Source organism: Pagrus major, chromosome 10, assembly GCF_040436345.1.
Source record: "Pagrus major chromosome 10, Pma_NU_1.0".
Taxonomy (NCBI): Eukaryota; Metazoa; Chordata; class Actinopteri; order Spariformes; family Sparidae; genus Pagrus; species Pagrus major.
Window position 1 is genome coordinate 13,117,479 of NC_133224.1, and position 24,928 is coordinate 13,142,406.

A 24,928-nucleotide genomic window follows, 5' to 3' on the forward strand; every position below is an offset into this window, starting at 1 on the left:
ATTCGCACACATTGTTTACACATCACACCAGCTCCGCCTGAAAGGGAGATAGTCAGGATCCTGAATAGAGGGAGATTGGACATGGTGTATCACTTTGTTAGTATTTGGTGGAACATGTGCCATAATTACTGTGGCTTACATGTGTAGAATATAGTGCCATAAGTGTGTGCATTTAGTTGAGTCATTGTGTACAGTATGAAACACTAAACTGTCCTCTGTGCTCCAGGGTTTTTGGCCAGAAGGCTTCCCCGGGGGCCAGACACCTCTTTATAGTTCCAGGAGGGACTATATCGGTGAGAGATGTCTTGTATAGATGGTGGAAAGCTTAATCTTTGTTTGGAGTAAGAGTGGGTGTATTAAAATATTGCATGGGGGTTAGGAGTTAGCAGTGTGTTAAAGGTTGAATATGGAGAGTGAACAGAAAAAACACCACCTATTGACCAGAGATAGGAGTCACAACAACAGATAAAGTGATTCCTGCAGTCGGTTGCCAGACCCATTGCTAAGGACGCCACTCTGATCAGAGTAGCACAGAGAAGAACTATGCAGGGTATTTACCTTGTGTTTCATTTTTACCTTCATTAAACAGCTTCTGACTAATTGTGATGGTAGATAAATGACTTGTAACTTGTTACAGGGAGAGTGGAGGCTCCTTCCATATCGTGGCTAAAAACCAAACCTGCGATCAGGGCCTTGGAACCGGGCGGTGTCACAGACAGTCGCTCTGGCCACAGGCTCAGCTCTCTCGTCTCGGTGAAAAAAAAAAAAAGCTCCCATCTCTGTGGCACCGTGAGTCCGCGACACAAACGCGCCCCGTAACATGTAATCTGTTGTTTATGACAGATCAGACTACACAAATACACACAACATAACATATATATGATAATCCATCGATCCACCGATTGACTTCACTGAAAACAAATGCATACGACCGGGAGGAGGGTTAGGAAAACAGCGGAGAAGTGAGCCACAATGGCGGCTGCTGTCTGGTAGGATGTGAACAGGAAGTCATTGTCGAGCCCGTCAAAATGTTTAAATTAATTAATTCAGACTACATATAATTTTTTCTGGAAAAACAATGCTTTTATTCTGCACCTCTCTAAACGCACTGTGGACGTATTATTTTTGAAAAAATATAGCATTCTCCATATTCAACCTTTAAGTTTTGTAAATATTTAAGTAATTATTGTACTATATAATAAGTTGGGGATTAAAGGGTGACTTGACAAACATTTGTATAAACCTGAAAAGCCTTTGTTGTTGTTTAAAGTGATAAACTTTAAAACACATTTAATGCGACATGTTCCATGAATAAGTAAGTGGTTTCTCTCAAAAGGCAGAGGTTGGCGGGAGAGGGACATCACTCCATGGAGAAGACTGAACTGGCTGGCAATGCTTTCAGGGCTCATCAATGGAATAACATCTTGTAATCCATCCATCAATCCTGTGTGGCATGTAGCTGTGGAGGATGGAGAAAACAGAAGTTTAATTAATGATAGAACAGTAAAATGTAATTTCAAATGAATTATTCAGTATAATTTAGTGAGTCATCATTTGCATACTACCAATGCCTTTAGTGCCCACACACTCACACACAACATAAACAGCCTGTCTTAGTTAAAAAGCCCACTCACCACGGCAAGGTGCAGGCCAAGAGTGGGAACACAAGACCAAAGACGGACAAGACAAACCCTGACAAGACCACAAAAAGAATAAAGACACCGACCCTCAGTTTGATTAGACTTTATTTATTATTATTATTATTATTATTATGTCATAAAAGAAAACAACATGAACTTCGATAATTAATCATATAAAGAACCACTTTTTTTTGTTCTGCCTAAACTATTGGCAGTTTTACTAATGAGAATAGTGAAAATAACAATTTGAAAAATAGTTTATTACACAGTAATATTTCCATAGCTCTAACAACATCTTACAGTGCATTTTTAATTAACAATCAAAAACACAACCATTTGTATAAACATTTTATTTTTTTATTTGTTATTATTATTATTTATTTATTTTTTTACAATTTTATTAAATTTTTTATGACAAGACAAATTTCAAAGCATCTAAGGCGTGGAACATTTTTTTGCCTGTTTGAACAGATTTCCTTTTGGGAAATTACTTAAGCTATTTAACAGTGAACATGTTAACTGAACTGTTTATGTAACAAATGAAACAAAACAAATCCCCTTTGTGTGAGTGTGTGTGGCCTAGAGGTCTTGGAAATGTATATTATTTATGCCCTATATGTCCAAGTAAAGACTTGTGCTCCGTAATGCAAGCTCCAAGTTTTACCATGAACATAGCATTTTTTGTTTTCGATACAACTCGAAGACTACTTTGTCCAAGTAAAGACTTGTGCTCCGTAATGCAAGCTCCAAGTTTTACCATGAAAATAGCATTTTTTGTTTTCGATACAACTCAGAAGACTACTTTGTCCAAGTAAAGACTTGTGCTCCGTAATGCAAGCTCCAAGTTTTACTATGAACATTGCGTTTCTATTTCTATAGAGCAGAAAGCTCTATAGAAATTATACATTTGGTGGAGCCATGTCGAAGTTGTTTTACACCACTGAGGACAAATGATTGCTCAAACAAAACACACACATGCACAAATAACATATATATATATATATATAAAAATATATACACACACATATATATACATACATAAATACACACACACACACACACACATATACACACACACACACACACAAATGGACCCACATACATACACAGAGCACATAGACAGCTATTTACACTGCAGTCCTAATTAATGTACACTACTGATGGTGAAAATGGACCAGTTTGGTGAATTTATGTCTAACAAAATCATTTTTTAATTTTTCAGTCTCTCGCTTCGCCAAATGGTGCAGTAAATGGAGGATGCCATTTTCACCAAGTAGTGCACATAGTTGTCATCAACAGTGGTTTCAAACATGTGGTTATGCAGCCCTGGAAACAGAGTTTTGTCAGCACTGTAGCTTAGCACTTCCTTCGTAACAGCTGATGCTAAGCCACGTCCCTGGGGAAGCTTGCCAGAAGTTGGTCTCAAAATTCTCTGAAAACAACGCTCTGACTCTGTGCAGACAGCAATAATGCCTGTCGATGGCTTCTGCAAACCTCCTCGATTCTTCAAGAGAAGGAAGGGATGGACGGCGGAGTCAGTGGTTAGGGCATCGTTGCAAGGAATGCAGTGGTGTTTTTCCTTGATCTTTTTCACCACAAAGCCCGCAATGTAACTGATAGCAGCGTCTTTGTATTCAGAGACTGCTTCAACATTTGGGCAGAGTGGGTAATCGTGGTCAGACTGGGGTGGTTCAACAGGTTTCAGGTCAAACCTACGCATGGTGTACTGATGCAGGTGTTGCCCCCAAGTTGTTAGTGTCATCCATAAGGAGACAGTTTCCTGTTCCAGTTTTGACTTGATGCTTAACCAGAAGACGCTTGTAAGCAGAAGTGAATTGTGTGGAAGTGGGATTGTTGTTGAATCCACCACGTGCTCTGACAGCGGAAAAGAAAAGCTCCAGGTGATCTTGGCTGAGCTTGTATGTAAGGAGATATCCACATGGGGCACCTGGCTTTTCCACCAGGTCTTGGAAAATGTTTCGCACGCTTCTTGAACTGGCGATAAAGCCAATGATGCATGTCCGTCGCTTCCCAGCATGTAAAGGCAATCCTTTGGCATCTTTGAGATCCAGAAGCAGTTTTCTGTTTTCAGCAGGATTTTTTCTGTGCGCTCTTTGTTTGTTGTCCTCATTGGGGCTTTGTATCCCTTACCCAGAGGGTTCCTGCTGTTGAGAACATCAAAAGCAGCATCAATGGTTCTCAAGTAGTCCACTGTTTCTTCACATCCTCTGAACTGTGGCAAATCCAGGTGTTTGTTGCAGTACTCCAGAGCATCAGCTACACTGCTGCTGAAAACTTGAGTTGCAAGTTTTACCTTCATCTTCTGTCTCTCCCACCGTATATGTGCCATCTTCAGCTTGTTACCTAATCTCAGTCCTTCTGCCTCTTGAAGTTTGTTTAGCTCCACAATGTACTGCCACTTGATTTTACCTGATGGCGTTTGTAGTGAAGCTGCATCAGCCAGTGTGTTCCTGAGCAGCTTCATCATGTGGCACACATCCAAAACCACATGGACAACTTGCGAGGTATCAGCAGGATTAGGAAAGGAGGGCCTCATTGAATTAACATCTAAATTAGCACCTAGTGCTCTCAACATGGCAAAATGGCAAGATGGTCCATCACATGTCAAAGACACTGTACGAACCCCAGCAATGTGAAGTCGTTGGAGGCATTCGCTGATGATGTTTATGCGCTCCTCCCCAGTCAGTGCATCGACAAGGAAATATGCCACAGGGATTTTCCAAGATTGATCAACAGCAACAGCCATGAGAACCAATGCATCTCTTGCTGGTGGTAAGCTGTCATCAACTGTGCCACAGCCAAGATCTACATATCTGTGAAATTTCCCTGCAGAATGGCCATTTCATCCATCATCAAGGCACAAATTGTTTCTTTGCCCTCTTTTTTCCTGTCCTGTACATGCGCCTGTAATGCGCAAAACGATGCTTTGGTAAATCCTGGGTCTGCAGAGATGTTGCTGTACCAGGTCCGTATGGTATCTGGATGGGGCAAAGCGAGGTCAAAACATTCACGCACATAAGCATAAGCTTTGGCAGAATAGAAGTGCAGAGTCATTGCAAATGATCGCAATTATTCTGACACTTTGGACCTCTTTCCATGCTCCACTCTGGTGAGGATTTCCTTAGGAACTCCAATAAAGGAATTCTCTAACATCTCTGCACATCCAGAAGAAATCAGGCTTTCTAATTTTTCCTCCATTGAAAACAATTGAGTCTCTAATTGACGTTTTAGTGATTTTGGGGATTCCCTCACACTATAGTTGTGCTCTGTGGTTGTTGTTTCCACTGACACACTTGTGTCTTGAATTTGTTCTTCTATTTCCTCTGTGATACTTTCTACTGGTTTTGCAGTGTAATTGTGATGCAGAACATCAGACACAATATGGCTTTCAGATGAATCCTGTATCACAATGACACTGTCTTTATCCAAGACCTCTGCCACATTTTGTGTGTGTTTTTTTGCGTAACAGTGATCAGTGACGTGTGTCTGTGTAAAGTGTCTGTGTGATAAACACTTACCTTGTGGGGGACTGACAATCTCTTACCTTCCAGGGAGTAGTCAAAGATTGTGGGGACAGCTGTTGAAGTGAGGCACTTTCCTCCACCGCTCAAAATGGAGCACTCCTCTTCAAAGTGCAGAGCACACAGCCTGGAGTTTTCATTGGGCGTCCAAGACTTCCGCCTCACGTTGTCCACCCAGTGTCGCAGCCTCTTAACGTCACCCAAAGGAAATCTGTAAAACCAGAAAATGCTATAAAGTGTGTGTAAATGTCATGGTTTGTCTCTAGTTACTTTTTTTATTTTGAAGTTCCTGTGTCTTGTCTTCCTATGCATTCCCTCCTGTGATTACCTCATGTGTCTCACTTTTGTCTTCATTGTTTTCCCCAAGCCCTTTGTTGGTTTGTCAGCATTCATCCCCTGTGTTCCCGTGCTTGTGTTGTTGATTGATTTGTTGATTGGTTTCATGCATGTATGCATATATCTTTATTTACAGACTCCAGGTTCAATGATAAAAAAAAAAAACAGACAACAGGTTACTAACAGACAAACAAAAAAACAGACAATGTGTGTGTGTGTGTATATAGCTATATATATATGTCTGTGTGTGTGTGTATATATAGCTATATATATATGTGTGTGTGTGTGTGTGTATATAGCTATATATGTGTGTGTGTGTGAAATGCTGTAGTTATACAGTTAATATTTTTGTTTTCAAGTTGTTTTTAAAAGGAATTCTGTGTATAAGCATAAAAGTGATATTCTCACGTTACCAGTTGAAAAAAATAAAAGGATAAAAACTAATTAAATGGCATTCATCATGTGTTCTATTGAACTTTATTTACTGTATCTAGGTTTCTTTTATAAAATAAGATATTACTTTAGAGCTGTTATAGATAGGCTTTGTGTGTGATTCCTTTTGTCAGCCCTGTGATAACCTGGTGACCTAAGTGGACCCAGCCTGGGCATTGCTTTGCCCACAGAGCCGCAGCGGGGCTGACTCACACGCAGACAGGGGGAGAGCATGCAGGCTCCACCCAGGAAGGTCGCAGGCCCGGGGAACGAACCCGCATTTCACGGTTAAACCACCACTTCACCCTGCTGGTCACCACTTCATCAAATGTATAAATGAATCAAAATGACTGACTCCAGATAGGCCTATTGTAGAACACCCCGTATGTGCTAGCTAGCGTTCGTCTGATGGCTACCAGGGATATGTTATATGGACAGATATTTAATTATACGGACTGAAAAAAATGTTTGTTTGAAAGTATCATACCTAAACAACTGTTGTCCTTTGCAATCTGATCGACTGATGCAGTTGATGGCAGCACAGGATGGCATTTTGTCGTTGTTCAGGTCGGTCACACGTTCACCGGTCCAGATGTATGGGGAAAAAGGAATGTGTCAGGTTTGTGCATCTTTTCAAATTTGATTCGGCTGTCAATCAAGCGCCCCATGACATGCTTGAGGGGCGGGGCGGCCCCCGATGTCCTAGTCGTTGCTTGCGGCAGCAACGACCTGGGGAAGGCCAAGGGAGTCCAACTGGTGGGGGACGTGAAGAGGGACCTGGAGGACCTCCACCACAATTTCCCTCGGATGACCGTGGTCTGGTCCGAGATTGTGGAGAGGCGCCGGTGGAGATGCGCCAAACCGGCCAGACTGAACAAGGCCAGGAAGTGGGTGAACCGTGTGGTAAAGTCCTTTGTAAAAGACTTGGGTGGGTTTTCTGTGTGCCACCCTCACATAAAATTTAACAGCCCTGGTCTGTTTTTGCGCGATGGAGTTCATTTTTCCACTTTGGGAAATGATTTTTTTTTAAAAAAACATTTCTGAAGCCCTTAAAACCCACTATCAGGTACGGTAAAACATTTAAAATGGTTTTTTTTTTGTTCGTTTCCTTTTTGTTTTTGTTTTTTTGAGCAAGCAGTTTTCCTAACCTGATAGTGGGTTTTATTGTTTTTTTCTAAATATATTGAAGCCCATGAATAGACCAGGGAAAGTGAGGGTGGCCTGTTTTTTTTTTTACTTGTTGCTTTTTGGTTGCCTTTTTTTCATCACACTGTTCACACACTCTGTCACAAGTCTGTCGTTTCGTAAATAGTTCATGTTCAGTAAAATCATATAATTATTTTGAAAAGTGTTGAACTGTTTCATTATAAAGCCTTGCATAGGAACACCAAATTATGTTAAATACACCACACAACGGAAATTTGTAATTATAAGAATGATAATAGTTTGTGAAAAAATGAAATGAAAAAAAGTTTTTTGTTGTTTTGTTTTTTTAATTCAGTAGCATGTGGCGAAGTATAGGTTCTGACATCTCACTACAGGAGAAAACAGTGTTTTAGGGTCGACTATAAAAATATATCAGGCTAGGAATAACACTTAATGTCCAGGAGCTCCTTCCATGACTCAGGTAATATCCAAACTATATCACGTAGCTGTAAAAGAAACAGAGAAAATGCAAAGTTAATTAGGCCTAAAATTGGGACTGCACAACGCTTAATAATGAAAGACTTGCCTGTTTGAATGTGCCGATATAGCCTATAAAATACGGTGGCCGGGAGGTGCAAACCAAGATTACAAAATGTGAAACACTTTTACAAAGCTTGAGACAAATTTACATTTTAGAAAACATTTTTACATATCATAAAACAAAATTACATTACCATAACACATTTACAAGTCCCGAAACAAATTTACATTTCAGAAAACAAATTAACAAGACACGAAACACTTTTACAAACGGCAAAACAAATTTACAAGCGGTAAAACACTTTTACAAGTCCCAAAACAAATTTACAAATATCAACCATCAACCGGAAAGGGAATGTGCCACCTCCGGGGTTGAACCGGAAGTGATAACGGGGAACAGCCAATACGAGTTTTCCGATAGAGTTCATGGACAGCCAAGATGGACAGCGATCCAGTGATGTTTTGCCCGTTTTGTGGACAACGTTTGAGCCGTTTAACGCGGTTTTGTTTTTCGTGTGGTTAGTCTTTAGAGTTTTTATGGGGCATGGAACAGACGGACGGGCCAGATATGCTGCAGCAGTGCATACAGTATTTTAATGAGGGACACTCGTACGCTGTCATCGTGGATATGATGTCCAGTTTACATGGTGTTCACATCAGCTTGAGGTCTCTGAAAACCAAACTGAATGAAGCCGGGTTATATCGCAGAAAGGATTGTTTAGCACTATCCGGCTGTTGAGATGTCCCCTGTGAGTCTGGTCCGTCCGTCTGGTCCATGTCATTTAAAAACTCGAGAGACCGACCACACGAAAAACCAAACCGCGTTAAGCGGCTCATGTGTTTGCCACAAAACGGGCAAAACATCACTCGATCGCTGTCAGAGAATTTCTAATATTGTCGTGGTCGTGGACTGGCTCTGTCGCTGTCATGGGTCGCTGTCCATCTTGGCTGTCCATGAATTCTATCGGAAAACTCGTATTGGCTGTTCCCCGTTATCACTTCCAGTTCAACCCCGGAGTTGGCACATTCCCTTTCCGGTTGATGGTTGATATTTGTAAATTTGTACTTTTACTTGTAAAAGTGTTTCGCCGCTTGTAAATTTGTTTTGCCGTTTGTAAAAGTGTTTTGTGTCTTGTTAATTTGTTTTCTGAAATGTAAATTTGTTTCGGGAGTTGTAAATGTGTTATGGTAATGTAATTTTGTAAATGATATGTAAAAATGTTTTCTAAAATGTAAATTTGTCTCAAGCTTTGTAAAAGTGTTTCACATTTTGTAATCTTGGTTTGCACCTCCCGGCCACCATAATAAAACGATAAGAACTTTAGACTTAATCTGACAAGAGGTCGTAGGCTATATCACATACGGGATCATTAATAGACAAAACAGATTTACCTACCGACATTTGGTTGATAAATATGACAGCTTGTATTATTGTGGAGAATCCCATATTTTTTAATTTTTTTTATTTTAGATTAACCTTAATAAAAATGACTCGTTTTATATTTACTTAAAAAAAATAAAACAACACAAATTAACCACGTATAGTCTATAACCGTGACTTTGAGAACATCATCGGTTGGTGTGCCCTATAAATCCATCATTTGATTGTGTAGATCTGTCATTACCGGTCAAACTCATCCACAAGCACTCATGAGCGCGCAGCGCTTGTCCAGAGCGCGATTTGCTCGTTCTCATTGCCCCAGGGCATGATGGGAGGCCCCAGAGCATCATGGGGGGTGACTCAACTGCGCATGCTCTATGGGCCCCATAACGCGGAAGTAAACCCGGAAGTCAGAAACTTTTTCGGCGTATGTGCCAGGCGAGCAACTCCATCCAATCCATGGTTTCTCCCCACAGTTGATGGTCTCATATATGGCCTTGTAAGCCTCCCTGCGCTTTGGAGAGACTGAAACCCAGTTATATGTGTCTCGTACCAAGTACTCCACACTACGGGGGATGGTGTCATTGGAAGCATGACTTACAGCAAGCTGCAGAGAGTGGCACACACACCGAATAAGAACCAGATCTTTGAGGCCATACTCCTCCTTCAGCACTTTATGGACCCCATTGTTAATCCCTGTCATAACAGAGGCATTGTCAGTCCCTATCCCCAGGGTTTCTCTGTTTTAAGACAACACTTCTGGAGGAAAGCCACAACAGCACGGACTATAGATCTGGCATCTCCTCCCTCCAACTCAACAAGCCCCAGAAATGTTGACACAATTGTCTGCTTGGTGTCACTAAAGTACCTTATCACAACCCCCAGGTACTTAGAAACACTTACATCCGTGGACTCATCAAGGAGGAGGCTGAAACGCTGGTCACCCACATCTGCAACCAACTTTTACATAAAGTATGGTCCTAGACACCATTAATCATTTCTGTGCACTTTGACCTGTGCATTTTGAAGTGGGGAGCAGCAGTGGAGACTGCCAGCGGCGGCTTCGCGCATGCGCGATTCATTTGCAGCCTGGACGCGGAGGGGTGAACATCTCCTGCTCTGACTGCAGCTGGGAGGGACTGCTGCGCGAGGACTGGGCCGCCTGTGAGGGCTTTGGGACGGGGGAGGGGCCCGCGGCAGCACCCGCTGCTCGTTGAGAAGAGTAAGAACGATATGTGCTTTCACGCCAGAGTCTCCAAAAGTCCGGCACTGGCTCCCCAACGGGGTCAGGCCGTTCCTCCGCTAGCTTTCCTTCTAGCTCTCTCGCTAGCTCCATCCTTCGCCCTACCTCTCCCTCTTCCTCTAATTCTCCTCCCCTCTCGAAAATTCCGTTATGAACCCCGTTTTTTCCGAAGTGTCGAAATGCGCATGTCCACCGTAGTTGGCCCAGCCTCAGACCGAGTCTGACTTAAACCCCTGTGCCTTGCTAACAAAGATACTACAGTGAGCCCAACTCTTGACCCAAAACTCAACATTGTTGGTTGGATTAAATTACATTGCACAGTTGACATGGATACTTAATGTTATATATTCATCTTACACAGAATTCATAATGAGACCAACAATTTTAAGTTTTCGTTTTTACAGTGTTCTTCCCCTCTCAGATCTTCCTCAGCTCCTTCTGCACAGCCTTCAGCTCCTTCAGGCCCTCTTTTTCTCCTTAAGGAGAGCCTTTATGTCAGGATTAATCCAGGGTTTGTTGTTTGAAAAAGTGTTATCCACACAGAAGTTTATGTAGCCTGTTATGCAGCCTGTTAAACTGTCAATGTCCTCCACATGAGAAACGCACAGCTCTTCCCACACAGTTGAGTCAAAGCAGTCCCCCAGAGCCTCTTCAGACTCCTCAGTCCATCCTTAACAGTGCGGGTTTCCGCTGGTTGCCTGTTAACCAGGGGCTTGTACACAGGCAGGAGATGCACCAGGTTGTGGTCAGATCTTCCCAGGGAAGGGAGGGGGGATGAGTTGTATGCCTCCTTACTGTTGGCAAAAAATCAGTCCAGTGTTTTATTGTCTCTGGTGTGGCAGGTGACATACTGTGTGAATGTAGGCAGGGTGCAGGACAGAGAGGCATGATTGAAATTCCCAGAGATCAGGAAGAGGGCCTGTGGGTGCTGTCTGCAGTGAGCTTGTGACTGAGTGAAGGGCATCCCGTTGATGTAGCTTGTATATTGTTAAGCATTAAACATTATGAGGGCAGCTGGACCTGTTAATACCATGGGAAATACGCCCAAGAATCATTATCTAAGCGGACGCGTTCCGATACGACTTTTTTTTTTTTTTCAACACTTTATTGAACAAGTTTCAATTACAGTCAGAACATTGACCTTGGATAATACAAAACAAAGTCTGGCATCTCACATCAAGAAAATAAATAAATAAATGAGACATAAAGTGAATGAAGTGCGTATGTCAGTACAGGTATAAATTAAACATAATAATACAAAAAAATAAAATAATAAAATAAAAATAAAAATAAATAAATAAAAGAAAGCAGAAAAACAGGCAAAACATATTACATTTCTCCAAATATTTCTTGAATTATGTTAACAGTGTGAATATATTTATTATTATCAATTCTTTTTATACATTCAAAGTAGTTCTTGAATTCAATTTCAAAAACCAGAAAGAAAGGTCGACCTTTAGAAAATTTGGCTTTATGTATGTGGAATTTCGCAACTAGAATAATCAGATTAATTAAGTGTTGAGTTTTCCTTTCTTTATTGTTATAGTATAATAGTACATCCTTGGCTTCAAATTAATTGGAAGGTTGGAGTGTGAGGTGATGTCATTTTAAATTTTTTTCCAAAAAATTTGGGAAATTTGACATTCCATAAAATGGTGCTTAATTGTTTCTACTTTAGCATTGCACAATACACAATTAACATCAATATTGACAAATCTTGACAGAAATATGTTAGTTTGATTTTATTGGAGATAACAAATTTATGTGGAAGGAGCCATGTTGTTTTCCAATTAATGTCAGAGAAGAAGGAGGACCATACACATTTTCCTCTAGGCGTGATTTTCCTTTTCCTGAAAAAATGATTCCTTATATGTTTATTATTGCAATGGTGACTCATAATATTTATACCATTAATAAAGAGGGTAAAGTCAACTTTCTCTGTCTCTTGCCTTTCAAAATGACCTTTTATCAATTGGAGAATTCCACTGGGAATAGCTTTTATCACCATTTGATATACTTTATAGGTAACAGGAAAGATTTTGGATCTAAGAAATTCTTCATAACTAAAAAATTCACCTTCATCATTTTGTAAATCCTTAAGGTAAATTATTTTCTTATCAATCCAATGTTTCAGGCATAGTGATTTATTTTTCCTAGTTATGAACTCGTTGTTCCAGATAATAGTTTTATGCGGAGAGAAGTTGTGGACAAAGCACAATTTTGCTGCTGAAAAAGCTTGTTGTGAACGTTCCGATACGACTTGAACGCATCTGACGCAGTTAAATGACGTCACACATGCGCCAACACAATATACATGTGGAAGTGGTTGGCCAAGTTGACCAGCCTGTGTGTTTGTCCGGTGTGTTTCCCTAGTTTCTCAGTGTCTGTGGTTGATGTCAGGCTGATGAAGGTCTTTTAAAAAAGTTCCGTTCCTCGTGGACTTAGAAATTGAAGCGCTCTGATTGGCTGTTTAATGCTGCCAGGCGCCTTTATGCAGAGAGAAGCCGGCAAGCTAACATCAGCAGCTAGTTGACACAGCGACATTAGCAAGCAGACATCAGTCACCTCTGCTCATGTCAGATGGCTGATGAACGTGTGAAAAGTGAAGCCTCCGCCCAGCAGGAGAGTGATAATGACGGTGATGAGAGCGGGCAGAAGATAGCGAGCGGTAACGGAGAGGAAGAAAACCAAAGTCTGTCCAAGAGGCAGAGGAAGAAGCTCCTGAAGCAGCAGAAATGGGAGGAGGAGAGGGAGCTACGAAAGTAAGTGAGCTCATTTTCGGCTGTCCTGTCACAATCACTCGTTCATTCACTGACTCAGCTGTGAAAACATTTGTCTTGTGAAACATGAGCTGTTCAAATGTCGTTTTCCATGGTAGCACACCAGTGCTCCCTTACATGCCGAACTCCATTCAATCATTAGTCAATTTAAGGTTGTATTGCTTGTTGTGGCCATTTGTCCATAAATAAAAGTAAAAAAAAAAAATCAATACTCCACACTCTGTAGGGATAAACTCTATGAAGACATACTAAGTCCATGCTCGGTTATGTTAAAGGTTTCATTAATATTTTCTGCTAAATGAAGTACATATATAAATCAGCACTAAATAGATGTATTTTTAAAGCTCCAACCATTTAGATTGTCAGTCATGGTGATATTGTGTTCATCAATGTAATAGTTGAGATCTGGGAACATCCACATTAATATAAAAATGGTTAGAAAACAGGAGCAATCGTGATTGTAAATAAATCTGACATGTATACAGGTAATATAAAGCTCTTAATTTGAAAACTCAAAATGAGTGCACCTTAAATGTTGTTGATATTGTGGTTCACTGAATATTCTGTCTTTTTTACAACCCAGAGCTTCCTTTGCCCATCCCCCTGAACACAAATCATCTTTACAGTGATATGAATACCCAGCTTACCTTTGTTTCATCATACCATAATATGACCTAGGAGGACGTCTGAGAACAGGCGCTCGGCTGCGGGTCCCACCGATCTCCCTTCTTCTTGTTGTCCAGCAGACGACAACACGGCAACAACAATCTCTGTCAGCGTCACTGACATGTTATTATTTCCTAACTGTATGTTCAGTGGTTGCCGGGTGTTAATGGCATCATGTTTTTCTTGCGGTTGGTTTGAAAATCAAACAGCCAGCGGCAGAGCTGATGCAGCAGATTGTGAGCTGTTGTTTCCTCCGCCTGTTAACACACGGCCCGGCTCTCTCTCCCTCTGCTGTTCAAACAGAACAATACAATGACAAGGAGAGACAGTAGAATGCATTCATACTGGTTTCTCGTTAGATCCATGAACTTTACAAGCAAAATAATTACATGATAGGTTGGTAGATGTTGTCACAGTCCTACAATGGTATCGAAGCATTTTTTATCACGATATCGCTAAATTCAATATATTGTTACATTGGTCTTTGGGAAACAGTTTTTTCTCAGTTTTTTTTAATGGACCAAACAAATAATCGTTTCATCCAGGAAATGATTAATTGCTAATTAAAATAATTGTTGCAACCCTAAACTGTGGAACTGTGTGTGCTGGTGTGTCCAATTTTTAAAAAATGTTTTGGTCGATATTTGACTACAGTGTAGGGTGTAGGGAGTCTTCATCATGGTGTCACATCATTGCCCACATGTGGATTATCTATCCTGTGTTTTCTGTTACAGGCAGAAACGGAAGGACAGGAAGCAGCAGCGTCGGCTTCAGAGGCAAAATCATAATCAGGAGGAGGAGAGAGGAGAAGCCCACAGTGTCAGGAAGCGTCCTCGCAGAGATGTGACGTCCAGCTCACTGCGGCTGGTGGTGGACTGCAGCTTCGATGACCTCATGCTGATCAAGGTAAACAGCTCTGGAGGGATTCCCACCGTGTCTATATCGAGATATAAACCGAGGTTCTGACTCTCCTGACCGATAGTCTTGTTTTGTCTTCAGGATGTCCGGAAGCTTCACAAACAGATCCAGAGGTGCTACGCTGAGAACAGACGAGCCTCTCATCCAGTGCAGGTCAGTGAGCGCTGACTGACATGAAACGGCAGAGACCACCCTGTCTGATGTGTAACCTCTCCTCTCACTTCTCCAGTTTTACCTGACAAGCTTGGGAGGACAACTGAAACAGAGCATGGATGAGAAGGACAAAGGATGGGTGAACTGGAAGGTAAGCATCACCCTGAGTGATGTTTGCACTGAGTTTAGCGATGTTCTTTTCACTCTTTTTTTTCTTTTTTGGTACACGTCATACCAAGCAAAATCAAAGAGCACCTAGAAACATAAACTGATATAGAAGAGTGCAGTTAAAAGAAAAATGGCTGAAAAAAGATGCAACAGAATCAGAAATGTCGTAATTTTTGTTTGCCACACTGCTTCCTCTGGAGTTAGTAGAATTTTGAAAAAACTCAATTTTGTAACTTCCAGCATTTTATTCAAAAAAACAAACTTATTCCTTGTCTTCTTGTACTGTACAGTTTCAAACAACGTCGCAAGGCAATTACTGATGAAGCCAATACAAAAAAGGAAAAAACAAATGAAATAAGTAGACTTTGGGGATAGTGAAATGGAGATGCAATTAATATATATTTCATCAGATATTCCTTTAGTTTCTGTTGTGACAAATAAATGATTCAGTTTAGATTATGTCTTACTAATGGCATGAAATATTCCAAAAACGTCCTAATGTTACGTGTCTCTCCGACCTCATGTCAGCTAATAAGCCAATTAGTGTTGGCTCAATCTGCTGTCTCCTGCGGATTTGAAGCAATTTGCATTTACTTCTTTCTGAAATAATGACTCATGTTTAATATTGTTGTCCAGTGCGTCTAACTGTCCAGTGTTTGATAACTGTGCATACTTGCTGCTGTGTGCAGGAAATTAACATTAAAACGGAGCACTACAGTGAAGTCGTGGCTAAGGAGGAGCTGGTGTATCTGACGTCAGACTCTCCCAACGTGCTCGAGGAGCTGGACCAAAAAAAGGCCTATGTCATAGGAGGTCTGGTGGACCACAACCATCATAAGGTGTGTTTGACTTCACAGCTGCTGTAAGATGCTGGATGTGACTCCTGCCGACTGATTTGAACTGCTCTTCTCTCATCTCTCTGGGTTTTGTTCACAGGGGATCACCTTTGAGAGGGCGAAGGAGCTGGGGATCGATCACGCCCAGCTACCTCTGAGCAGTTTTGTTAAGATGAACAGTCGGAAGGTTCTGGCAGTCAACCACGGTAAGAACTACTATCAGACCATCATTAGCTAAGCCACTGCCCAAGTGGCTTCAAGTCATTTAAATCAGCCTGATATGAAGTTTCGCTGAGCCAGCGGTAATTATAAAGCTAGCTGCAGCTGATACTATTGTTGTCAGTTGTCTTTTCAACTGACAAAGCCTATGATCAGCTGTTCAAGATGAGAAGCTGCTCTTGTCTACTTCTGTCCATTGTCTCAAACATGACCACACAGTATCATTTTAACTGTAATGTGCATGCTAGAATAGAAAACTTGTCAGGCTCGGCAGCAGCAACTGAGGGGGCCGGCTTCAGCAAGGATCAGTCAACAAATCTTAATAATGGTTCATCTGTGTCACTCCTGCTTTACTATTCTGCTCCCATTGCTTATATCTGGTCTTAGAGTGTGCTTTTCTCCCCTCCTGCAGTGTTTGAGATCATCCTGGCGTACCTGGAGAAGGGCAGCTGGCAGGAGGCCTTCTTTACCGTCCTGCCCCAGAGAAAAGGTGCCGTGGCCGTCGGCCAGGACGGAGCGACTACTCAGGAAAGGGAGGAGGAAGACTCAGACTCGGACTCTGACGCGCCAGAGCAAACTGAGAAAAGAACCTAAAACTTCACACAAAGTTCACACAATCTGAAGTCTGGACATGTTGATGCTAAGGTCGAGTTCAAAAGAGTCCTGTACTGTTTATAACACATCTGCCGCTTTCAGTTTTCAAGATGATTTTTTGTTTTAAACTGTTATTTATTGAGAGTTATGGGCTGATAACTTAGTTGAACACAAATTTTGGCAGGACATACAGTTGTAAGAAATGATTTATACTTGACTTTTATTGTTTGTTTTTTTATTGTTTAGGTGTCAGAGCTGTGCCAAATTGACTGATTTAAAGGAAAAGCATAAAGTCAACACAAAACAACATATGTCATTGAATCTGTAATTCATGGAATATTTTGCAGTTTTTTGAGAATATAGTTGCTGAATTTGCAAATGTATCTTTTCATATGAATTTGATATAGAGCAGTGTTTTCACTTCTGCTCCTGGAGCCCCTTGGCCTGCATGTTTTAGATGTCCCCCTGATTCCAATGATCAGGTCGTTGTCAGACTACAGCAGAGCTTGATGATGAGCTGATCATCTGAATCAGGTGTGTCGGAGCCGGGAAACATCTTAGGCATTGTTCACAGTACCAGCCCAAACATGTTTATTTGTCATCTCCAGATTGATTTTAGTTAGTCTGGACAGCAAAAAAAAACAAATTAAAGGCTTTTTCTTACTAATTGAATCCAAACCACATTTGAAGGTGGTTTCAGGTGTGATTCAGATCAGATTTCTACAGGTGTGTCTCAGTCTTGATGCTCATATTTGATTTCGTGACACAGAACGTCAAATCCAGAGAGATGGAAGGTGCACCAGAGTGGCTGAGCAGAATCCAGGCTGCTACTAGCAGAGCAGTATGAGGACAACAGTCCGTGGAGTCACACTGAAATAAACTGTCTGCTCTGTGACTTGAAAGTGTGATGGTTTGGAGAGTGAGATGAGTGATCATGCCTCTGTGGTGGAGGTGTGGACACATCTGCTTTGAGAAGTAAATTGGATTTGCTTGCTGTCTGAACATAGCCTAAAACATGCCGGACAGGTCCCAAAGGAACAGAATAAAAAAACACTGATATAGAGCAATGTCGCTCAAAACAAAGACTTTATGTCAACTTCTATCATTTTTACTACACTACTGGGAGTAGTGTTCAGTTCATAGCTGAATGTTAAAAAGTATAGCCAAAGAATGACATTTAAATGATGGAACAAGTCGTGAAATTGTACGATAGAAGTTAAAACTGCAGTTACAAAGAGTGATGTTTGAGGTGTCTTGAGATGAAGCAGCAGAGATGATGCTTGGCCTGCACTGTATGGTTGAAGCAGGGCTATAGGAAATCTTTAGATTTGATAGACCACCTACATCTTACTTGAATGTAGTGACCCAAAAAAAGAGCAGGGTCCCAGGCTGCTTCCTGGTTTGCCTGTGCTATAGTGTAGCCGAGGCCTGAATGCAGCCACAGCACACTGCCATGTGTCATTTATTTAGTCCTTAATGTTACAGCTGTCCGGAAATTAATCAATCACCCAATGTGAATGTGCATAAATGAGCTTACACTGAACATATCTACACTCAACAAACATGAATGCACCACTTCAGTTTTCACTTCCTTTTTTCGTGAGTTAAAGTAAAAGATCGAAGACTTTTTGCACACACAAAAGGATCTTCTCCCTCTCAAATTTTCAGCGCCAGCCCAAGCACAACTGTGCAACAATCATGAGGGTTAATCAGCATCTTGATATGCCACACCTGTCAGCTGGAAGGATGATCTTGACAAAGGAGAAGTGCTCTTAAAAAATGTGCTTATAGGTTGAGATACATAAACCTTTTGGGGCCATAAAGTCTTAAATCTTTTACTTCATGTTGTAAAAAATGGGATCAAAAACAAAAGTGTTTGTATTGAGTGTATGTTCATAGTCTTCAACTATTTAACCTGATGTGTGTGATACAGGTGAAGCCAAAGTTAAATAAGATCAAGATAAAAGGAGAGATGAGGAGACAGAATGCAGTGGGGGACATTAGTGTCCTAAACTTTGACTTAATGAAATGTGATGAGTCAAACACGTAGAAGAAGCTTTGTCCTACATCCTGTCCCAGACCCCAGACCTTTGACCTGTGTTTGGTAATACTGCTGGCATCATTAAAGCACAATATGAACTGAACTGATAAGGGCCTTAAGGCAACACCTGCATTACTGCCTGATCTTGGGGCCCTGTCTTTTAGAGGGGCCCAAGAATAAAAGTAGTTTTAAAGTATTTTATTATTTCAGCTTACATGGTGCATAATTACCAATTATACATGATTGAATTAAAGTTAACATAGACAATGGTCATTAGGGGCCCCGTATATTATATATATTATATATTATACTTTTACTTGCTGGGGACCTACAAGGGCCTTTATCTCTTGACGTTCATATGACAGCAGATGTTCAAATGTGTTGCTGGACACCCTCAGCTGAGGAACCACGTGACCACAGGCAGAAGCATAAACAGTGATTGGTCATGGCGAATAAACCATAAGGTCAGACGACTTTTTAAAAAAAAAAAAAAAATTTTATTGAACTTTTTTGAACATTAACGGTCAGTCGACATGTAACACCCTCCGGAAACAGACAGCTGGTTGCTATAGCAACTAAAGCCGGAAGTTGTAGTATCCATAGCAACAAGGTAAGACGACGCTTGACCGGGGCAGATTATTCTTTATTTGCAGCTGGAGATAAACTGACTCATCAGCTGCGGTGGAACAGTCCGATGTCCCGAAAAGCGCTGAAGGTGGTGGTGCAGTTCAGCTGCAGAGCGGTGAGTGTCACCGTCATTCTGCAGGGGTTCACACTTTGTATCATCCTGCTGAATGTTAAAATATTAAAGTGATGAATGACTAAAACTACTTAGTTGTATGGTATGTTTTCAACAAAGGTTGGCATCTCTCGCGCCGCTCGTTACATTATGTGAGATGTAACGAGCAGCACAGGAGCAGAAGCAGCAGCTGTGTTCAGGACCTGAGCCGACACACTATGAACCTGTCTTCATGTCCGGGCTCTGTGCTCAGAGTCAGTCAGGAGGTTCTGCTCTGACATCCTCACTGCCTGTTATCACCCACTGCAGTAGATCCTGTCAGGCTTTGTGAGAGGTGACCACTGATAAATATGGAAGCTAGAGAAAAAGATAAGGTGGAAACTGAGCTTGATGAAAAAATATATCCCATGGTAAGTCATCATTATGAGAGAAAAAGCCATAATCGTAATAAAGAAATTATGAAATAAAAAGTCAGAGTAATGAGATAAAAAAAACAGTTGAAATTATGAGATATAAATCATAAATAAGATATAAAAAGTCAAAATCAGGAGATAAAAAAGTTTCAATTATGAGATGAAAGTCAAATTATAATAGAAGGGACACTAAAAACCTCTTACACTGGTGTGTTCACTTTCTCGAGATTACATAAACTGAATTATTAGATTAAAAAGTCGAAATTGAGATACAAACATCATAATTCTGACTTTCTATCTCATAAGTAGGCGTCTGTCTTTTTTCTTTATCAGGCTTAGTTCTCAGCCTTTTTTTTGTTTTGTTTTTTTGTCTTGAACTGGCGAAAAATAGGAAGGATCATATCAGGGCAATGGATAAGTGATGCATGCATGAGACAGTAGTCAGTGTGTTGTGGGTCAGTGTTGTAAATCCTTGTTAATGCTGCTTTCAGAAGGCCTGCATCACCTCAGTATGTATAAAACCTGTGTACACACACACAGAAAACTAGCCATCAAAGTTAGCTCGACAGTTTGCCTGTTTGACGTAGCATTCACTGAAAAAGCTTGACAGACACTTTCCATTTTTAAGTGCTATCAGGGCGTCTCTTGCCTTTTGGGGGCCCTGTGCTAAAAGTTTTTTGGAGGCCCCTATTGTGTGAAACTATGATGTGGGATTCTAAGCCCTCATCAGACAGTGATTCAAAAACTTTTTACACCCTTCCACCACGTAGGAGGCTGAAACTAAAATATTAAAAGAAAGACTTTTTTTTGAAGGACATTTCAGTCAAAGTATTTTTAATCCAAAATATTGCAGCATTTTGATAGTCTTAGAATATATATTTTTACCTGAACTTATTTAAAAAAACAAACACTTCTGATATTCCTCCACTAACCACTAGAGGGAGCTCGCATACCACCAAGAACAGTGGCTCTAAGGCATGCATGAAACATTTAAGTGCATCAATCTGGTGCACTTTACGAGGAAAGGAGGCTGGATCTGTGAGAAACTTTTAATATCTCTTTTGTTAATCTCAAATTGAAGTCGACACTTCAGGTGAATTAAACCTACAGGGAATGATAATAAATGGGAAAAGTTGGTGCGACATCAAGAAACTCTTGAAGATTTACAGAAGAACATTTGTTAAGGAATAAAAAAAAGCCAACTAAAATACAAAAATATATCTTTCCCCTCTAAAAAAAAAAAAAAAACAATAAACAAAATAATATGAGCCAGATCATCAGAGCCAGCCTCTGGTGGCTTCAGGATTATCCTATAAAAAGCCCTTTAAATTTCAATTCATGGCTCAGAAATATATCTACACAAATTTATATACACTAATGATATCTATAAACACAATTACAGGCCTATATGTCTGCTACTATTAACTAAAGTTCTCCAATCAGTTAGAAAAAACAGAATAATTAACACAAAAATTACTACTCCAAAACTGTACATCTTTTGGTTCAGATGTTTACTTTCAGAAAGAAAGGAGGTCTGTGGTTGTATTCGATGCGTACGTATGTGAAGAATCAGAACGCTGGAGATGAGAGCAGTTTGACACCCTTAAAACCCCAAGGTCCTCACTCTGGTCATGTCATACTTCTCTCTAAACTCCCTATAGACTTATATGGAGGGAGAAGATTTGGGGGGAAATCTTCCTCAAGATTATTTCAAAGCTTAAATGAGGTTTCTAATGTAAAATATGTGGGTCAGTTGAGTCAGTTATTGTAAATGCAAGTTTTATGAATCTCTGATAAATCCAATTTGGTGCTTAATAAAACAGTAGTCCCTGGAAAAATGAAACAAATATGGACATGTGGGATCAACTTAAGTCTGTTCTTCAATGCAATTGAACCCAAATGTAATGGATATGATGTGATGATGTCAATGCATACTGTTGTAATCCTCACATGACCAGCTATTCTCTATGGTGCAGTCCTGATGATGGTCTGAGGGGTACCACAGCCTGAGGATAGGAGCTGCTCTGTGATCTGGTGGCACAGCACTTAAACAAAGTTTACTTTGCTTTATCATTGTCATTAGTTAGTATCTTACAAAGCCACATATAGGTCATGCATCCCGCAAGCAGCTGTTTTTAGATGAGTGAAATAGCAATAAAAATATGTTGCTTCTTTCTTTCACTCACCATCAAAATAAATGCACCCTCTAGCCGGATATGGCGGGAGGTAGTGGTGCTCATACCACTTTTGTTTCCTTGTGGCTGCTTTAAAGCCACTTCAGAGGCTGTCACCCTCCACTAGCAGCCAGAAGGAAATGGCTCAGGTGCAGCACAGATTGGACTTAATCCCCATTTAAATAAACTGATATGTTCCTCCACTGTTCTCAGGTTTCTTGTCCTGGAGTTCATCTGCCAGCCAAGGATGATATCTACCTGAGCATGTGCTTCATGGGCCAGCACCATCAGTCCGAATGTCTCCCTGCCGTCTTTCCTCTGCTGTTTCACGAGAAGATGACCTTTGAGAAGGCAGGTCTTTAGTCAGGTCTGATAATCTGAATGAGACGAGTAGCTGCAGTGAAGTGCATGAAATATGTTTGCATGTGCAGTTTTAAAAGATATTAATAAGTGATTTGTTACATCCAGTCTCATTCTCTGTAAAACATATACATAAACATGACTGTACAGTGCTAAATAGTATATTGACAGGAGATGTAAATAAAGATAAATTATAATAATTAAATAATGAGATTTTTTTCTGTTTAGATTTTCAGGCATGCAGTCGATCCCGGAGACATCGCTGTGATGCTTGAGTGTAAGTTACCGAAAGGTACAATATGTAATAACTGGCCACGAATTCCATGATATCTCTAGAGGAACACATCTAATTATGTTCTTGACATACATGATACTGTGGATCCATGTCACATTGATACCTTTCCTCTCCAGATGAGACGGTCAGAGTAGAGCTGGTGCAGCTGGTTCCTCCAGGTGATGCTGTTTATTCCTCATACCTTCTTTGTTCCACTGGTTATAATTACATCTGTTGCTGCAGTTAAACTTAAACCTTCCTTCTCTTTTCTGTCTACACACTAAAATGTGGAAGCTTTCATTGAATTGCCATCAACATGATTTCAGCCAGTCGAAGTTCACCAGGAGTGTGTTTGTGTCCGCAGGGGGGGACACTCTGGCCTGCTTTGAAGAAGATGCTCGTCGTTTCTTATTCCCAGAGCCCAAACTGGTTCCCTCTTTCTCTGGAGTGGATCGAGAGGTTCTGATGACCCGAGCACCTCACTTTCCGGTAGGTCCACTCCTCATATAATATAAATAATGTTTGTTGTCTATTTTCAGCTTGTGGTTTAAAGACATTATTGTGTGATGCTAATGATACCATCTCTGACAAATTCATGCTTCAAATACACATTTTAATTTTCATTATTTCATTATCTTAACTCAATTTCTACTACAGTACTCTTGCAGATGTGACTAGAGGACGCACTAATTATGTCACATACACACTGTGCTAGGGGTTTCACAGAATAATCAACTAGTCAACCATCAAAACCACTGGTCCACACTGTGCATTGTTGTAGCAACAGAAGGTAACTTTAGTTTTTGAACATATCAGGGCTCTAGAGTGCGACCAATTTGGTCACACATGCAACCTAAATTTGTAAAGGTGCGCCTAAAATTATTCCTAGGTCGCATTGGTGCACCCAACGTTTTCAATGCGAACGCCTAAACTTCCATCGCATCTGTTGCCTCTCTGCGAACAAAGCGTTTGATCTCCTTTGACCGAACTCACAGTAATGGTAGGCTCATATCGTGGTCTAAACCAATCAGAGACAGATCGGGCGGGTCTTTGCTTCTGATTGGCTGTGGTCCAGATATTCCTGTCCACTGCTCCGGGCTGTGTGTGTTCAAAATTGCGACCTAACCACCCGCGGTAAACAGATAAAGGAAACGGACAACGAAAAACGAAGAGGGTTAGACACATAGATAGCTTTTCATCAAGAAAAGTAAGCCTACTGTTCCGCCCAGTACGATTAGGCCTACTGTCATTCCCAGTCCATGTCCAGACAAGGAGCTAATTCAGCCACCGGTCTCCTCAGTCCCTAAGGTGCCAAGCCCTTCAGCGGAGATGGCATCTGATGAGACAGAGATGGAGTGTAGGCCTATCGAGTCTGAGATTAAAGAGCCCGAGAGCAGTCAGACTAAAAAGCCAAAAATGTATACTTACAGGAAGGACTGGCTAGAACAATTTCCCTGGCTGAGATACAATAAAATAGATGGACTCGATGCACTGCATTTATTGTAAGGAGTGCGGTCCAAACATGGCTGGTAACAGTGCCTTCGTAAGCAGGTCGACTATGTTTTGTATCAAAACGTTGAAGAAACACAACGTCTCGCAAAAACACACTTCATGCCGGGACAAGTGTGTTAATAAAGTGGCTCCTCTCCTGGCTGCATTTCAGCGACAGGCAGCAACCCTCAGGTCCTCTGAGGAATCAGAAATGTTAATTAAATTCAGTGTTGCCTACAACATCGCAAAAGAGGAAGTGAAGCACTTTAAACACTAGCACTTTTTATTTTAAAATGTTTTATTTTGCTTAAAATGTTTTAGTTTGTTCAATTTCAGCTCAGTGTAGCACTTTAAACACTATTTTTTTCTTTTTAAATATAATTGTGCTTCAAATAAAGACTGGCATTTACTTACACCTTATTCTTGTTTAAAATCATTTACACAATATATGAATGTATATGGAAAGCGATAAAAACGTGAACTTGTGGCGTTAAAGGCAACACGATGAAACATTTGGGTGCACCTAACTTTTGTGCTGGTGCACCTAAATAGGGAAATTGTGACAACTGACTACAAGTATGATCTTTGCAGTTTAATGTCACTGTGGTACAAATATTCCCTGTCCTCTCTCTTTCACAGGGCATCTCTCCCAGGTTGGAGTTTTCCACCAAAACATCCATCATTGAGTGCTCAGCTGAGGCAGAGATCAACATTTACCCCAAGGTACCCATGGTAAAGATTATTTTATTTTGCTCAAATACTGTATATGTAAGCTCCTTGTGATGTGGAAGTCCAAAAGTATCAGACCTGAGATGACCACATTAACAGGACCAGATGAGATA

At 40.8% G+C, this 24,928-nt stretch overlaps 1 protein-coding gene across 1 annotated transcript; it reads left to right on the top strand.

Annotated features, from left to right (window-relative positions):
- Nucleotides 1–12,570: 12,570 nt before the first annotated feature.
- trmt10a (tRNA methyltransferase 10A) lies at nt 12,571–16,973 on the top strand. The gene is made up of 7 exons (XM_073474460.1): nt 12,571–13,022; nt 14,441–14,612; nt 14,706–14,777; nt 14,854–14,928; nt 15,635–15,784; nt 15,882–15,987; nt 16,413–16,973. The coding sequence occupies exons 1-7, from the start codon at nt 12,841–12,843 to the stop codon at nt 16,592–16,594; spliced, it is 939 nt and encodes a 312-aa protein (XP_073330561.1). The 5' UTR covers nt 12,571–12,840; the 3' UTR covers nt 16,595–16,973.
- Nucleotides 16,974–24,928: the final 7,955 nt, after the last annotated feature.